The 13,796-nt window shown below is 48.4% G+C and overlaps 1 protein-coding gene across 1 annotated transcript; it reads left to right on the top strand.

The window, feature by feature from the left end:
- The first annotated feature begins 10,386 nt into the window (after positions 1-10,386).
- NKX3-1 (NK3 homeobox 1) lies at positions 10,387-12,883 on the top strand. Its single transcript, XM_028114377.2, has 2 exons — positions 10,387-10,702; positions 11,723-12,883. The coding sequence occupies exons 1-2, from the start codon at positions 10,426-10,428 to the stop codon at positions 12,139-12,141; spliced, it is 696 nt and encodes a 231-aa protein (XP_027970178.1). The 5' UTR covers positions 10,387-10,425; the 3' UTR covers positions 12,142-12,883.
- The last annotated feature ends 913 nt before the right edge of the window (positions 12,884-13,796 follow it).

The following is a 13,796-nucleotide window of genomic DNA, read 5'->3' as shown; positions in this document are numbered from 1 at the left end:
GAAGGCCGCTCCCCTGCACACATCCTATTTCCCGGTTGGATTCGAAGCTCCTAGAGGGCAGACAGCATGTTCTATAGCTGCCCCTCCAACACACACCTCTCTTCCCAACTCATGTCACATGCGGACTCCGAGGGTAATTTCTACTCATCCTTGAGGAAGTGGCCGTGTCTCCTCTGTGAGGACCCTGGCTGGAAGCGCTGCCCGCGAAGGGTAGATCACCTGTTGGTTAAACACCCAAGACCCCAGGCCAGCCCGCCTGGTATGTATCTTGGCTTTGTCACTTTTTAGCTGAGTGTCTGCACCAAAGTTAGTCAACCTCACTGTGCCTTGATTTCTTCTTCTGAAAAAGGGGGGGGAGGAGGGGGTAATCATAGTATCTATTCATAGGGCTCTTAGGAGGACTAAGTGAGTTAATATAAGAAAAGTACTTCAAACTGCACATCTTAAGCATCAGGTAAGTGTTAGCTACTATTGTTTTGATGCCAAGTGAAGGATTTCTGTATTGCTGGATTTCACTTGTTTAGAAACATCTACTTCACTCGGTCCCTATGCAATGCAAGGTCACCCTAAAGTGGCTGGACCTTAGCACTGAGCCCTCACTGGAGGGACTGGGTATGTCTGTCTGTCAAGACCAGGTATCTCACCTGGCCTCCTTCCTCCCTTGTTCTCTGTCCACACTTTTTCTCCTGCTCAGAACTCACACAGCACCAAATGGCTTTCAGCCCTGTATGAGGAGATAGCCATCAGGAATGTGCTGGATCCACTGGGGTGCCAGCAAGCCTAGTTTCTCAGGGGCCTTCGGCCAGACTCTGCCAGGAGAAGCGAGTTCCCCAAACCCAGCCTCATCTCTTAGAACTCCTGGTTGGACGGGCCCCTCTGCCACCCCTCTGCGCCCCCCCCCCCCACTCTCCCATGCCTCTTCACTCCCTGCCTTCCCTGTGCCTCCTCTAACTGGGGTCAGTCCTGTCCAGAGGTCTCTGGGGAAGAAGTGGTGTCATGCTTGATTTGACCCATCAGTTTTTCTACTTACCAATCAGCTACCTGCTGGCTCCAACAAGAGGATACATGAGCAGGTTTTCTTTAAAAACCTTAATGTGTCCATTAACACGTCATAGAATTAAAACAGTGGCAAGGGGACTTCAGCCATGCCTGTAATATTTTATTTCTTTTTATAACATATATGAAATAAATTAAATTATAGCAATTATTTCTGCATTTTTTGACTGTTTAAAACAGTCAAAATTACAAAACATTACAGTTTTGTAATTTAAAAAAAATCACGTGTTAGGAGACAGAAATAAAACTGACCTACACATTGAGAGACATGACCAAGTTCTGACTCGGTCACTAATGTAGACTTTTAGATGATGAGGCATTTAGATTATCCACACCTCAGTTTCCTTACTTATAAAATGCTGGTTAAGGTCTCTTAACATCCAATTCTTTGAATTTTTAAATAGGAATGCCCCAGTGTCTCCTGGTTCTGGACATTTCTCTCTCTCTAGCATACCTGTTCCCTTGCCTTCCAGATTATTCTCGTTTTGTCTCTTTCCTCCCCTCGTGCCCCTTCAGAGGGGATGGAAACCGGGATAAATACATAAATGGGAAGAATGGCTTTGTGGATGCCCACAGGGGCACTTTGTGGGGCCATCTGGAAGGATCTGCCCTTCCTTCCCCGCATGACCCAGGTGGCCATTTCCCTTATGAACTGTGAAAACACCAGGGTGGCCTTGCCTTCCCCAGGGGCAGGACTTGCCTCAGGCCAAATGGGAACCCCTGGCTGAGTGACTCAATCTCTGCCCAGTGACCTGTGGCTTTATTATCCCAAATAATTTTCAGGAAAGTGTCTATCAGAGAAGCTCTAGTCAGCAGGTCTGGAAGAAAGTGGTTGTCTTTGTGGGTCCCCAGGCCCTGTCCAGTCACAGGGGTCAGGAGACCCCTCTGGAGAGCTGAGCAGAGTCTTAGCCCCCACCCCTCACCCCACAGGGCTGTGCACCCATCCCATCCCCAGAAATCAGCTCTGCCCCCTTCTGCTTCAATCATCCGCCCTGGATACCATCACTTTGGGGCACCATCTGACGGCCTGCTCAGTTTTAGGGGGGGCACCGAGAGCTGAGGGAGTGGGAGGGAAGAGGTCTCAAATTGCTTCCGGCAGTGAGGGGTGTGGGAAGGTCAGAGCCTCCTTCCCTAGACAAACAGCCTCTAGCGTGTCTCCCCGTGAGGGCCTCTGTTAAGCTGTTGAGCAGACCAGACGCTGAGGAACCATGGCCACCCAGTTAGTGCGCAGGGAAACTTCTGCAGACGCAGCCCCGTAGCCCGGGCTCTCCACAATCGGGCAGCCGTGCAGGGGGCACAGGGGAGGTGACCAGGGTCACCGTTAGCAAAATACTCCTGGCTTCCCATTGCCCAGTAAATCTTCCCCAATGGCTTTTCTTGGGCGAAAAGCACTGATGAGGTGCCTAACGAGGTTGAGTTATTACCGACTAGCCACGTTTCCCTGAACCCTAATCCCTTTTGCCATACAGAAAAGCCTGTGGGGAAAACTGACATACCTAGCCACAGAATTGGAGGAACAGACCTTCTTAAAAGGTCTGAGGATGGATGGCGAGAAGCCTTTTGCAGGTCTGGGATTTGCAACCTGAGTGGGTTTCAGAGTGGGATAAAGGGCACAGGCAAAGACGAGGCTTGGAGTCCCTCAAAGGAAAATGGAACAGATCACCTGGGTCCATAGTGGCCCCCACCCCTCCTCAGAGTATGTCCCACTCTCCTGCACAGAGCTGCTCAGAGATGCTAGCTCTTTGCTACTCAAGGGATGAGAATGGGGTTTGGACCGGTAATGGCATCACTTGGGAGTTTGTTAGAAATCCATTGTTAGGGGGCACCCGGACCTACTGGTACAGAGCTTGCGTTTTAGCAAGACCCCTGGGTAATTTGTGTGCACCTCACAGTCTGGGGAGCCCTGGTCTGGCCACTCAGAGTACTAGCCCCTCCCCCCACTCATCCGGCGGGCGGGGGGGGGGGGGGCTAGCTTTCCCGCTCTCCTAACCTCTTCTCTTATGCCACATCTCTCACACCCTGCGGCTCCACACGCTGACAGCCTGCAGTTGGAAAATTAAAGTCTGACCCATTCATGCCACTGAGCAATCGAGGGTAACTTAGTGTGTCACCAAACTCACATAGCATTTTCATATTAACACATGAAAATCATCTTTTTTTTTAAAGATTTTATTTATTTATTTGAGAGAGAGAGAGAGAGCACAAGCTCTGCGTGGGCAGGGTCAGAGGGAGAAGCAGGCTCCCCGCTGAGCAGGGAGCCTGATTCAATACGGGACTGGATCCCTGGACTCCAGGATCATGACCTGAGCCGAAAGCAGTCGCTTAACCAACTGAGCCACCCAGGCGCCCCACATGAAAATAATCTTAACGCAAACACTATATAGAAAAATGTAGGGTGCCGAGTGTTATCAGCAGGATGCCAATGCCTTTGAACCACTCCGGGGGCAGGTGCCTATGTCCAGGCCCACCTTGTAGAGGGTGGTTTAATTCATCCCTTTGCCCCTCTTTTCAGCGCCTCTGCCCATAATGCTCCCATGAGAGCAGAGAGAGAAGCAGGGAAATAGGGTAGGAGGAGCAAGAGTTCTGAAAGAGGCCAGAGAAGATGCTGCAACCGGAGGCTACATGGCTATTAACACCTGCTAAGTGCCTAGTACATGGCCTGCTGGGGAAGGCACTGGCTTTGGAACTGGACTAACCTGGATTAGCTCTGAGAACCTGGGCATGTTACCTTCAGTGTCTGAGCTTCAGGCTCCTCATCTGTAAAAAAATGACCCCCAGGGGGTTGTAGTGCTGATTGTCTATAGTGAGCCAGCCCAGAGCGAGCATTCAGTGTCTGTCAGTTTTCTCCCCGCTTTCCTGGTGTGTGCAGGAAAAGGAGGAGCTGAGACATGGCCCTGACCTTCCAGAAGGCTAATGACAAAACTGGTAGGCATACAATGATTAAATACTCCAAGGCAATAGGGGGTTAAATGCTCAATTGAGCAGCAGAGCCACCGGCAGGCGAAGACTGGAAAGTCCTACACAATCTTTTGGGTGGAAATTGAGCCAGTGAAGATAAACAAGAGACGAAGAATGTACACAGAGCATGCATAGAGGCTTGGAGACGGGGCTGGGCGGGACATGAGTGGAAACCCTGCCGGAAAGAGTCAGTAGAAGCAGAGGACAGTGTCAGGAGGAGGAGGGGCAAGAGGAGGCAAGGAAGAGCCTGTGGAAGGTGCTGGAAAGCTGGGATAAAGAGCTGGGAGACTGAGTTTGTGTGATGCAGACGGTGTGGTGGAGGAGGAGTACCACAGGACTGGACCTGAAGTGTGGTCATTGATTCAACACACTCTCCTGCACCTCTCTTCCCCAGTTTTATTAGCGACTCCTAGATCCAGAGTGCCTGTTTGTTCAGCCTTTTTGCAGTGTGCCTGGAAAAAGCAAATCTGATATATTGCAGAGGTGGGTCTAGAACTGAATATGACTAGTAGAAATGAGCCATTCCTGGGCACTCTGTGCATGCCAGGCTCTGAGGTTCTTCATTATGAAAGGCCATCTTATTCCTCTCAACAATCCTTAAGGGGATGCTGTTTTTGCACCCAGTTTGCATGAGGAAACTAAGGCATGCTCTAAAAGGTTAGGTGACTTGCCTAAGGCCCCACAGCTAGAGGCTACTCCATTAGCCACTGACCTCCTTCCAAAAAAGGCAGCCCCTCCCCAAGCTGTTCTAGGGTTCTAAGACACCCTGGAAGCTGCTTCTAAACAATTCTTTTCTCCACAAGGGCAAAAAAGTCTTTAGTTCTACTGCAAGGAGGACATGAGGATGGGGAAACAAACAGAACCTGTCCAGTAAGATACGGACCCAGCATTTTCATGTTCCTGTCCAGCCCAGAAGGATACTGAAGGGAAAAGTCTGAGTCCCAACTTCACTGAACTTCCAAGAACATGTAAGAAAGTGTTCTCCCACCCCTCCATCTCCACTTAAAGCAGATTTAGGAATGGCTGGCGCTGTATCAAGGAGGCCTGCTTTATATTGAGGTTGGTAGGAGTCTCTACCATGAGAAATTCAGGCAGTCTTCCCTCCCTGAGGCACATCTAGATCCATTCGGACTGGGAACTGGAACAGGAGGCTGGGATGGGAGGGCGCTATGAAAGGAAGGGGAATAAGAGAAAGAAGGTCATACCCACAACAATCTCCTTTATGTCGTGAGCAGGTGGCCTTTAGGGAAGGAGCACTGCTCCCAGACATTTACCCTTGAAACTCTGCCAGTTGAGGATTATTCCTCAACATCTCCTACCTCCATCTGGACTGCAACCTTCTTGGAAGTGTGATAAACCTTGCTGGCTGATGCAAGGTGTATAATCCTCTCTGTGGTGGCGGTGGTTATGGTCCATTCCTTTTTTCTTTCTTTATCTTCTTGTCTTTCAGAATTAGCAAAGCCAACATGAAGTTCCTTCATGGAAGACGCACATCATGATGTGTTGAGATAAAGCATGAACTTGGTGTGGCTACTCTCAGAAGGTCTTGAAACATATATTTAAGATTTTATTTATTTATTTGAGAGGAGAGAGAGAGCGTATGAGCAGGGGTGAGGGACCGAGGGAGAGAGAGAAGCAAACTTCCCGCTGAGCAGGGAGCCCGACGCGGGGCTCGATCCCAGGACCCCAAGATCATGACCTGAGCTGAAAGCAGATGTTTAACTGACTGAGCCACCCAGGGATCCCTGAAACATAATTTTTAATTGTTTTTTAATTTTTATTTTTTTTTCCTGAAACATATTTTAAAAGAAAAATTATGCTGTGAAAATGATGCATGCTAACAAAGCATTTTGTATTAATCATGTTTTTATTTTCTATATTTTATAATAGTTGGACACCTTGGAGCCTTGCAGACCTGGGAGGGACAGCCTCTCAGGATTAGCTAAGTCCTAGGAACAGCAAACAACTTGCCCACAAGCATGAAATGCAAACCAACCAATCCTGAGCCCATACCCCCAACCACCTGTTTTCCCATTGTCACCCACCAAACCAATATTCCCCTTCCCCCAAATCACCCCACGGCCAGGTACCAGATAATTCAAGACCACCCCCATAACCCAGAACCTGCTGAAATTATTGAAACCATCCAATCCTAAGCCTTTTCCATTCCTCCCCACAAAAAACACCTAAAGGCTAAAGTCCATACTTTTCCCTTGCCCTTTCTGCCCCTGGACCCTGATGCTTCCCCAGATGGCCCTGCACAGGGTGTCATGCCTCTGCTTCTAGGGATCTGTGAGTATCAACTTCTTCCTTCACGACAGTCATTTCTGAGTCTGCGTGTGTTACCATCCATACTCGCTTGAAACTAATCCCGGGTACATTTTAAAACACATTTTATACAGGAAAATTCTATAAACTCTGCTCCCATTTTGCACTCAGGAGGGTAGCCTTGGAGGCAGGTGGGGGTGGGCAGACGGACGGGAGGTGGCACAATGGAAGTGTTTCAGCCAGGAGTTCATGAGCCTGGACTCCCAGTTATAGTTCCATCGTCTCTGGAAACCTCAGCTTCTTGCTGAGATCACCACAAAATTATATTAGGTGATTCTAAATTCCCAGTGTCTTTGGATCTAGAAGGCTCCTAAAATATGCTAAAGGAGCAATATATGAATGCTTATGCTGTAATAAAAGGTTGGAAGGAAAAAATAGGGTACAAAATTATATTTATCCTACAATAGAATATGGCTGAAGACTGGAAGAAGAAAGTTTTAATAAAGGGATGGGATTATGGATCTAAATGTATGTTTCAATTTAAAAAAAAAGTCTCGAAGTTCATATCAAAGCAGAGCTGGTAATCCTCTCTCCATTTCTGCATCCTTTTATAAATGCCTCTGTGTTCATTTCTAGAGATTGGAAGTCCAGAATGGGTCTAATTGGGCTAAAATCAAGGTGTCAGCAGAGCTGTTTTTCTTCTAGATGCTCTAGGGGAGAATCTGCTTCTCACCTTTTTCCAGATTCTAGAGGCTGCCTGTATTCCTTGGCTCAGGCCCGCCCACTTCCATCTTCAAAGTCAGCAAAGGTCAGGTGAGTCTTTCTCACTTCCCATCGCTTCTCTGACTCTGACTCTTCCCTCCTTCTTTAACTTGTAAGAACTCTGTGATGACACTGGGTTCACCTGGAGGACCCAGAGTAACCTTGCCATCTCAAGGTCAGCTGATTAGCAACTTCAATTCCATCCGCAGCCTTAACTTCCTTTTGTTATCCGTATAACATATTCCTAAATTCCAGGGATTTGGAGGGGGACAGCTGGGGAGGGGGCATTATTTTTCTCTGGAATTCTACCTCCTTTGTGTCTTCCTGATTGCCCTTGCTCCTTGTCACCCCAACTTGGTGAGGAAGGGCAAGACCCTACATTGTGTTTTGCCTTGGGAACTTGTGGTCCTTTACGGATAACCCTGCCAGCTTGGGAGATGCCTCCCAGTGCCTAAAGCTGGACGTCCAGCCAGCAAACACTTATTGAGCACCTTCTGTGTGTCAAGATCTAAGCCAGCTGTTAGGGACAGTATAAATATGATGACATAGTCCCTGCACAGGGAGCTCATAGTCTAATAAAGGAGAGTACCCATCCACATAAACATCCCAAATACAAAGCATGAAAGGAAGGCCATGTGAAGCGAGGTGAGGAGAAGTGCTGTGAGCCGTGTCCCCATTCCAAAGGGACATCTGAGATCTGAGGTGCCGCTGGTGGAAGAGGTGAGCCCCCAAGCTCAGCTTCTGCTCTACATTTTTAATTTTTTAAGGTTACAAATTAGCATAAGAAAATGTCCCCCTGTTCCACTCCCCTGTCCTCCTCCTGATCTGCTGTCTCCACCTCACGGATCACAGGTAACTGCTCTAGTGAGATATTTATATCCTTTTAGATATATTCTGCATGTGAACATGCTCAAATGTAAAAAATAGATAACTTATAACTATTTCTATTCTATAACATTATTTTGCAACTTCATCAGTCTCTGACCAAATTGAGGATATTTTCCCAAGTAGTACAATGTATATTTGTATATTTCTAGGGTAAGTCTCTAAGCATGGAATAGCTGTGTCAAAAGATATGTGCAGTTTTAATTTTGACAAGTCATCATTCAAATATACGAGGCTGATTTAGTCTCCCTCCAGCTTGGTATGGAAACCACTGTTCCTCCACACCCTCCACCAACGCTGGACATCATCCATCTTCTTAACTTCTGCCAGCCTGATAGGTGGAAAAGGGGTATCTCAGTGTGGTTTTAATTTGCATTTCTCTAATGATGAGTGTGGGTAAACCTTTTTTTTCTTTATATGCCTGTTTATGTTTTAAATCTTTGAGCCATCTGGGATTTATTTTGTTATAAGAATAGAACTTTATTTTTTCCAAATGGCAGCACTAGTTATTAAATAATTTACATTTCCTCCACTGATTTGAAATGCCACCCAGCTCTAGATTTTAAAAACTGAAAGAAGGCCACCTCCACCTACACTTCACACCATATGCAAAAATAAGTTCAGAATGGATCCTGCATTTAAAAGTAACATATAAAACTTTTAGAAGATAACACAGGAGAGCATCTTCAGGTAGTAGGGATAAGCAAAGAGTTCTCAGGTATGACACCAAGAGTAAAATATGTCAAATTAAAAAATTAATAAATTGGACTCTACCAAAATTAAAAACCCTTGGGCTGAGAAATATTCTGTTTAAAAGATGAAAAGACAAGCCACAAGCTGGGAGAAAATCTTTTCAAACCACACATTAAACAAAGGCCCATATAGAGAATATACAAAGAATTATCAAAACCTCAAAGAACTGGACAGATACTTCACCAAAGAAGACATATGGATGGCAAAGGAGCACATGAAAAGATGTTCGATATCATTAGCCATTTGGGAAGTGCAAACTGAAAATTTAAGACCACAGTGAGATATCACTACATACCTCCTAGAATGGCTAAAAGACAGTGATAATGACAGATGCTAATGAGGATATGGAGAAACTGAAACTCTCAAATATTGCTGATGGAGATCTAAAATGGAACAACCACTCTGGAAAATAGGTTAGCAGTTTCTTACAAAACTAAACATGCAATTACCATATGACCCAGCGATTGCACTCCTGGATATTTAACACAGAGAAATGAAAACTCATGTTCACACAAAAACCTGTATGTGAATGTTCACAGCACTTTCTTTTTTTGTAAGATTTTCTTTATTTATTTGAGAGAGAGAGAGTGAGAGAGAGAGCACAAGCAGGGGGAGCTGCAGAGGGGGAGGGAGAAGCAGGCTCCCCACTGAGCAGGGAACCCAACGTGGGGCTCTATTCCAGGACCCCGAGGTCACGACCTGAGCCGAAGGCAGACGCTTAACTGACTGAGCCACCCAGGGGTCCCTAAAATATTTTTTGAAATGAAAAAATGAGAGAAGAAAATCACCTTTGCCAAAGACCTTTCCATTGTACATGGCGGTTCTCTTTGGTGGTTGCTTTATCCACAATAACCTACCCCACCTCTCTCCTCCCGAGACACACAACATGGCATCCTTTTGAAGTTTCCAGTGGAATGCAAGTTGCCTTAGACCTGGAGGTACAGAAAAGTTGCATATATATAAAAATAGTTCAAAAGAACACCAGCATATCAGATTCACCAGCTGTTAATATTTAACCAGTTCATTTTATCACATGGGATCTATCTCTCAATCTGTATCATTCTTTCGGAATCATGTGAGGGTTAAGTTTCATCCATCATGAGCCTCTGCCCCTAAGTACTTTAATGTTTATTTCCTAAGAATGTTCTTTTATACCATCACAGTACTGTTAACTTCAGTAAATTTAACACAGTAAATTTAACACTGATTCGATACTTTAATCCATCGTTCTTATTCCACTTTTATCAATGGCCCCAATGACATCCAGCACAGAGTCGAGACTGTTGTCCTGTGTCTTTGAAAGCCTTGGTAGATCCAGCTCTACTACCAGTCTCTCCTTGACACGGGGCCCTCGGAATTCGCATCTGTAAACTGGGATCGTAGTACCCACCCTTTGTGAGTAAAGGCGCTTTAACAATCTATGAGAGCGAAACGGATTATCTCTCGTCGGCATCACTATTCCCCACTGGGTCTAAACTTCCGTTGTGGGTGGGAGCTGGAATTTAGGGTGGGCTCCTCTAGGGAAGAGGTGACGGAGACTGTGCGAGGGACTCCCCTTTTCCGCCCCCTTCACCTGGAGTGCCGGGCGGCCAATCCGCGCCGCGCCCTGGGTCCGGCGGCCAATGGGAAGGCGGCGCGGCGCGCTCCCCCAGGGCTATAAGTGCGCCGGGGCGGCGGAAAGTGAAAGTGGTGCGGACGCGGAGGACGCCGCTGACGCCGCCGGGCTGCAGCCGAGCCGCCGGGATGCTTAGGGCTCCCGAGCCGCGGCCCAGGGAGGCGGGGGCGGCCACCCAGTCCAAGCCGCTCACCTCCTTCCTCATCCAGGACATTCTGCGGGACGGCGCGGAGAGGCGCGGTGGTCACACGAGCAGCCCGCAGCCCCCGCGCCAGCCGGACCCGCGGCGAGACCAGGAGCTGGAGCCCGAGCGAGGAAGAGGCGGCGCTGGGGCGCCCGAGGACGAGTGGAGCGCCCGGCCCGGCACCGGGCAGGAGGCCGACGCCCCGGCGGAGAGCGAGCCAGGTGAGCCCGCGAGGCTGGGGCGGCCGGGCTGGGCCAGGGTGCGGTCCCGAAGGAGGGGCGGGCCGGCCTGCGGGCTGCACCGGCGCGAGGGCGGGTCCAACGCAGGCCTCCCGGAGCTCCCGCTGCAGGGATGCGGGGCCCCGCGGCAACAGGCCAAGGGACCTCACCGCCTCCCGCCGCGGGCGCGCCTCGAAAACTAACCCTGAGCCCCACCGTCAGGGTGGCGCAGGATTTGTCCCTGGGCTGGACTCGCCGGGCACGGTGTTCTCTGCTCCGCGGGCTCTGGTGCCCCAAGACCCCGCCACGCGCTCCCAGCCACCGCGGGACCCGCGCCCGCCCCGCGCTACCTCTTGGCAGTTAGTTACATATAACAAGTAACTGATCAGGGTTTGACAAGCGAAGACTCCCTTGGCTTCCCAACTCCAAGGGCAGTAAAACTACATTTGGAAGGTCCCTCCGGCCTTCAGGAAATATAACACCGTTAGAACATTTAGAATAGACTTTTTACCTTTCCTGTCACTTCGGATGAGGTATCCTGACGGCTTGTTTAGAAAAAGGGGACTGAAGCCGGAGAATGAACTTGCCCTCAGCCTGCGCCGCCTCTCCTATAACGCAAACCCTCTCTGGCCACCCAAAAGTTAAGCTGATGCCTTTGGGTCCTGCGTTACCAGCTGTCTGATTCCTGTGTCTTCCCTGCCTCACTTCTCCCACCTCTTCTCAACGCACACATCTAGGACCCTAGTTAATTCTCCTGGACGATATGGCAGGAAGCTCTACCACTAACGGCTTCTAACGTTAGGTTCTTGATGACTGTTAGAAAATTAATACATAATATACGTATTCACTCACTCCCCACTCAGGGGAGTTCCTTAGTCATGTGAAAAAAGTGAAATGTATCGAAGATGACAGTGGGCTGTTTGTTCACTCACCGAAGAGATAAGGGTGGATTGAATTCTGTTCTCTTCCCTCTAACATGTAACCTTTTCCTTCCCATCCGTCCTTCTCCCTTCTCCTTTCCAGATAGACACTTTGAGACTTATCTGATGGACTGTGAAAACAGTGCAGGCTCCTTACCAAGCCTTCCGCAAACCTCGAAACAGCCGCAGAAGCGCTCCCGTGCTGCCTTCTCCCACACTCAGGTCATTGAGTTAGAGAGGAAGTTCAGCCACCAGAAGTATCTGTCAGCCCCTGAAAGGGCTCACCTGGCCAAGAACCTCAAGCTCACTGAGACCCAAGTGAAAATATGGTTCCAGAACAGACGCTATAAGACCAAGCGAAAGCAGCTCACCTCGGACCTGGGAGACCTGGAGAAGCACTCCTCCCTGCCGGCTCTGAAAGAGGAGGGCTTGTCCCAGGCCTCTCTCATCTCCATGCATAACAGCTACCCTTACTACCCCTACCTGTACTGCTTGGGAGGCTGGAACCCACCTTTCTGGTAGTGCCAGCTCCGAGGACAATCATGAGTGGTCAAATACTGTCTTCCCTGGGTTTGCGTCTCTGGAGGGCAAAAGGGGCCAGGCTCAGGGAGGACTGGGGAGCAAGCGACGTGCGTACTGACCCTGTTGCAGGTTTGCATCGACATCCCAGATTCTTCACTGGTGAGCCAATGAAAGATCTGGGACAGTGAATAATATCCAGATAGATCCCCCAACACATGATGTGGGATGTTTTTTTGCTCTTTGAGACCTCCGCCAAGTGGGGAGGGATAAAGTCAAGTGCTGTTTCTAGCACTTCCTGTGATTTCATATGAGCTGTCCCCATCACTCCTGAGGATGCCATTTCCACTCCATCCTCTTGTGTAACTGAACATCAACCCTGAAACCGCGAACCTGAAGGGGAAAAGGATGACCAAGTCGAGGGTGTCACCTCCCGAATTACACTTAAGTTCCAAAACCTCTCATTGACCTTGGAATACGACCAAGGTTCCTCTCTGTCCCCATAAGAGAGAGGAAGACAGAGGCTCAAAGAGAAGCCTGTCATGCTCAGCACGGACCTGCATGGGATTTGAAGATCGGTACAAGGAGGTGAAAATATAAGCTGCTGCTTCTTCCTTTTTAAATAACACACCGACCTAAGTATTTCCAGGGTGGCCCAAGCAGAACTCGAAGCACTCACTGTGGTTTTAGTACAAGCTGTATAAACAGAAATGTACTGCAAGGGGTGGGCCCGGGACAGAAGACTCTCCACATGTCGGACAACGGCCTGAGGAGGAGCCTCTGCACTGCGGCTGGGCAGTTGCGGGGGGGGGGGGGGGGGATTACATTTTTTTGTTAATAAAGATTTTAAAAAAGCCTCCTCTGGACCTTTTTGCCCTGGGCCTGAGAATTAGAATGAGCAGTTTCCTGGAGTTTTCAGGCTGTAATTCATACTACACCATGACAGATCACATACTTCTCTCCTATAAACTCCTGCCTTCCCTCCTTTTATTTTTTTGTTCCTTTTCCACAACGATCACCCACCAAAGGGCTTCTTTGCAGCCCAGACTTTTAGTCTGGCTGTACCTAACATACACCTTCCTTATTTAACCTGAGATCTGGTCTTTTTTTTTTTCCCCAAAGCTTTATCTCTCCTGGGTTAAAAAAATAAAAAAGAAAGAAAGAAAGAAAGTAGGGTAGGGGGAAGATCCTGAATTGGCTAAAAGATGTGCATTTTTTTTAAACTAGCAATTCTTATATTTTTTTCTTTAAAAACATACATTAAATCCCAAATCCTATTTAAAGACTTGACAGCTCGAAAAGGTCACTGCTGCTTTTATAAGACTTTCTGGTGGCTCTGTTGTTACAGTTCAAAGTCTGACAACCCTCTGGGATCCCTGCAGGCAGAGGAGTTAAGAGGTATCGGGCTTTCACACACAAGGAGAACACAGGGCAAAATGAAGGGTTGGGAGCCATTGAGCTGTTCAGTGGAAATGCAGAGTTCATGGGCAGGACATGGAGAAGAGGCAGCCAGGGCTTCGGGGAGCTGGGTCCCTGGCTGCAAGCTGAGGCGGCCGATAACACTTTGCCAGCAGGGGCTAAGGAAAAGGAAACTGTTTTCAAAACACATTATTACTGTGGCGTCCGTCACCAAACAGCGAAACTGTTCAAATACTTCG

The sequence above is a fragment of the Eumetopias jubatus genome, unplaced genomic scaffold (assembly GCF_037043125.1).
Source record: "Eumetopias jubatus isolate StellerSeaLion01/CBP00866 unplaced genomic scaffold, mEumJub1_p1.0 scaffold_2, whole genome shotgun sequence".
NCBI classification, from domain to species: domain Eukaryota; kingdom Metazoa; phylum Chordata; class Mammalia; order Carnivora; family Otariidae; genus Eumetopias; species Eumetopias jubatus.
The sequence above is the reverse complement of the archived record's forward strand: the minus strand, read 5'-3'. Positions and strand labels throughout refer to the sequence as shown.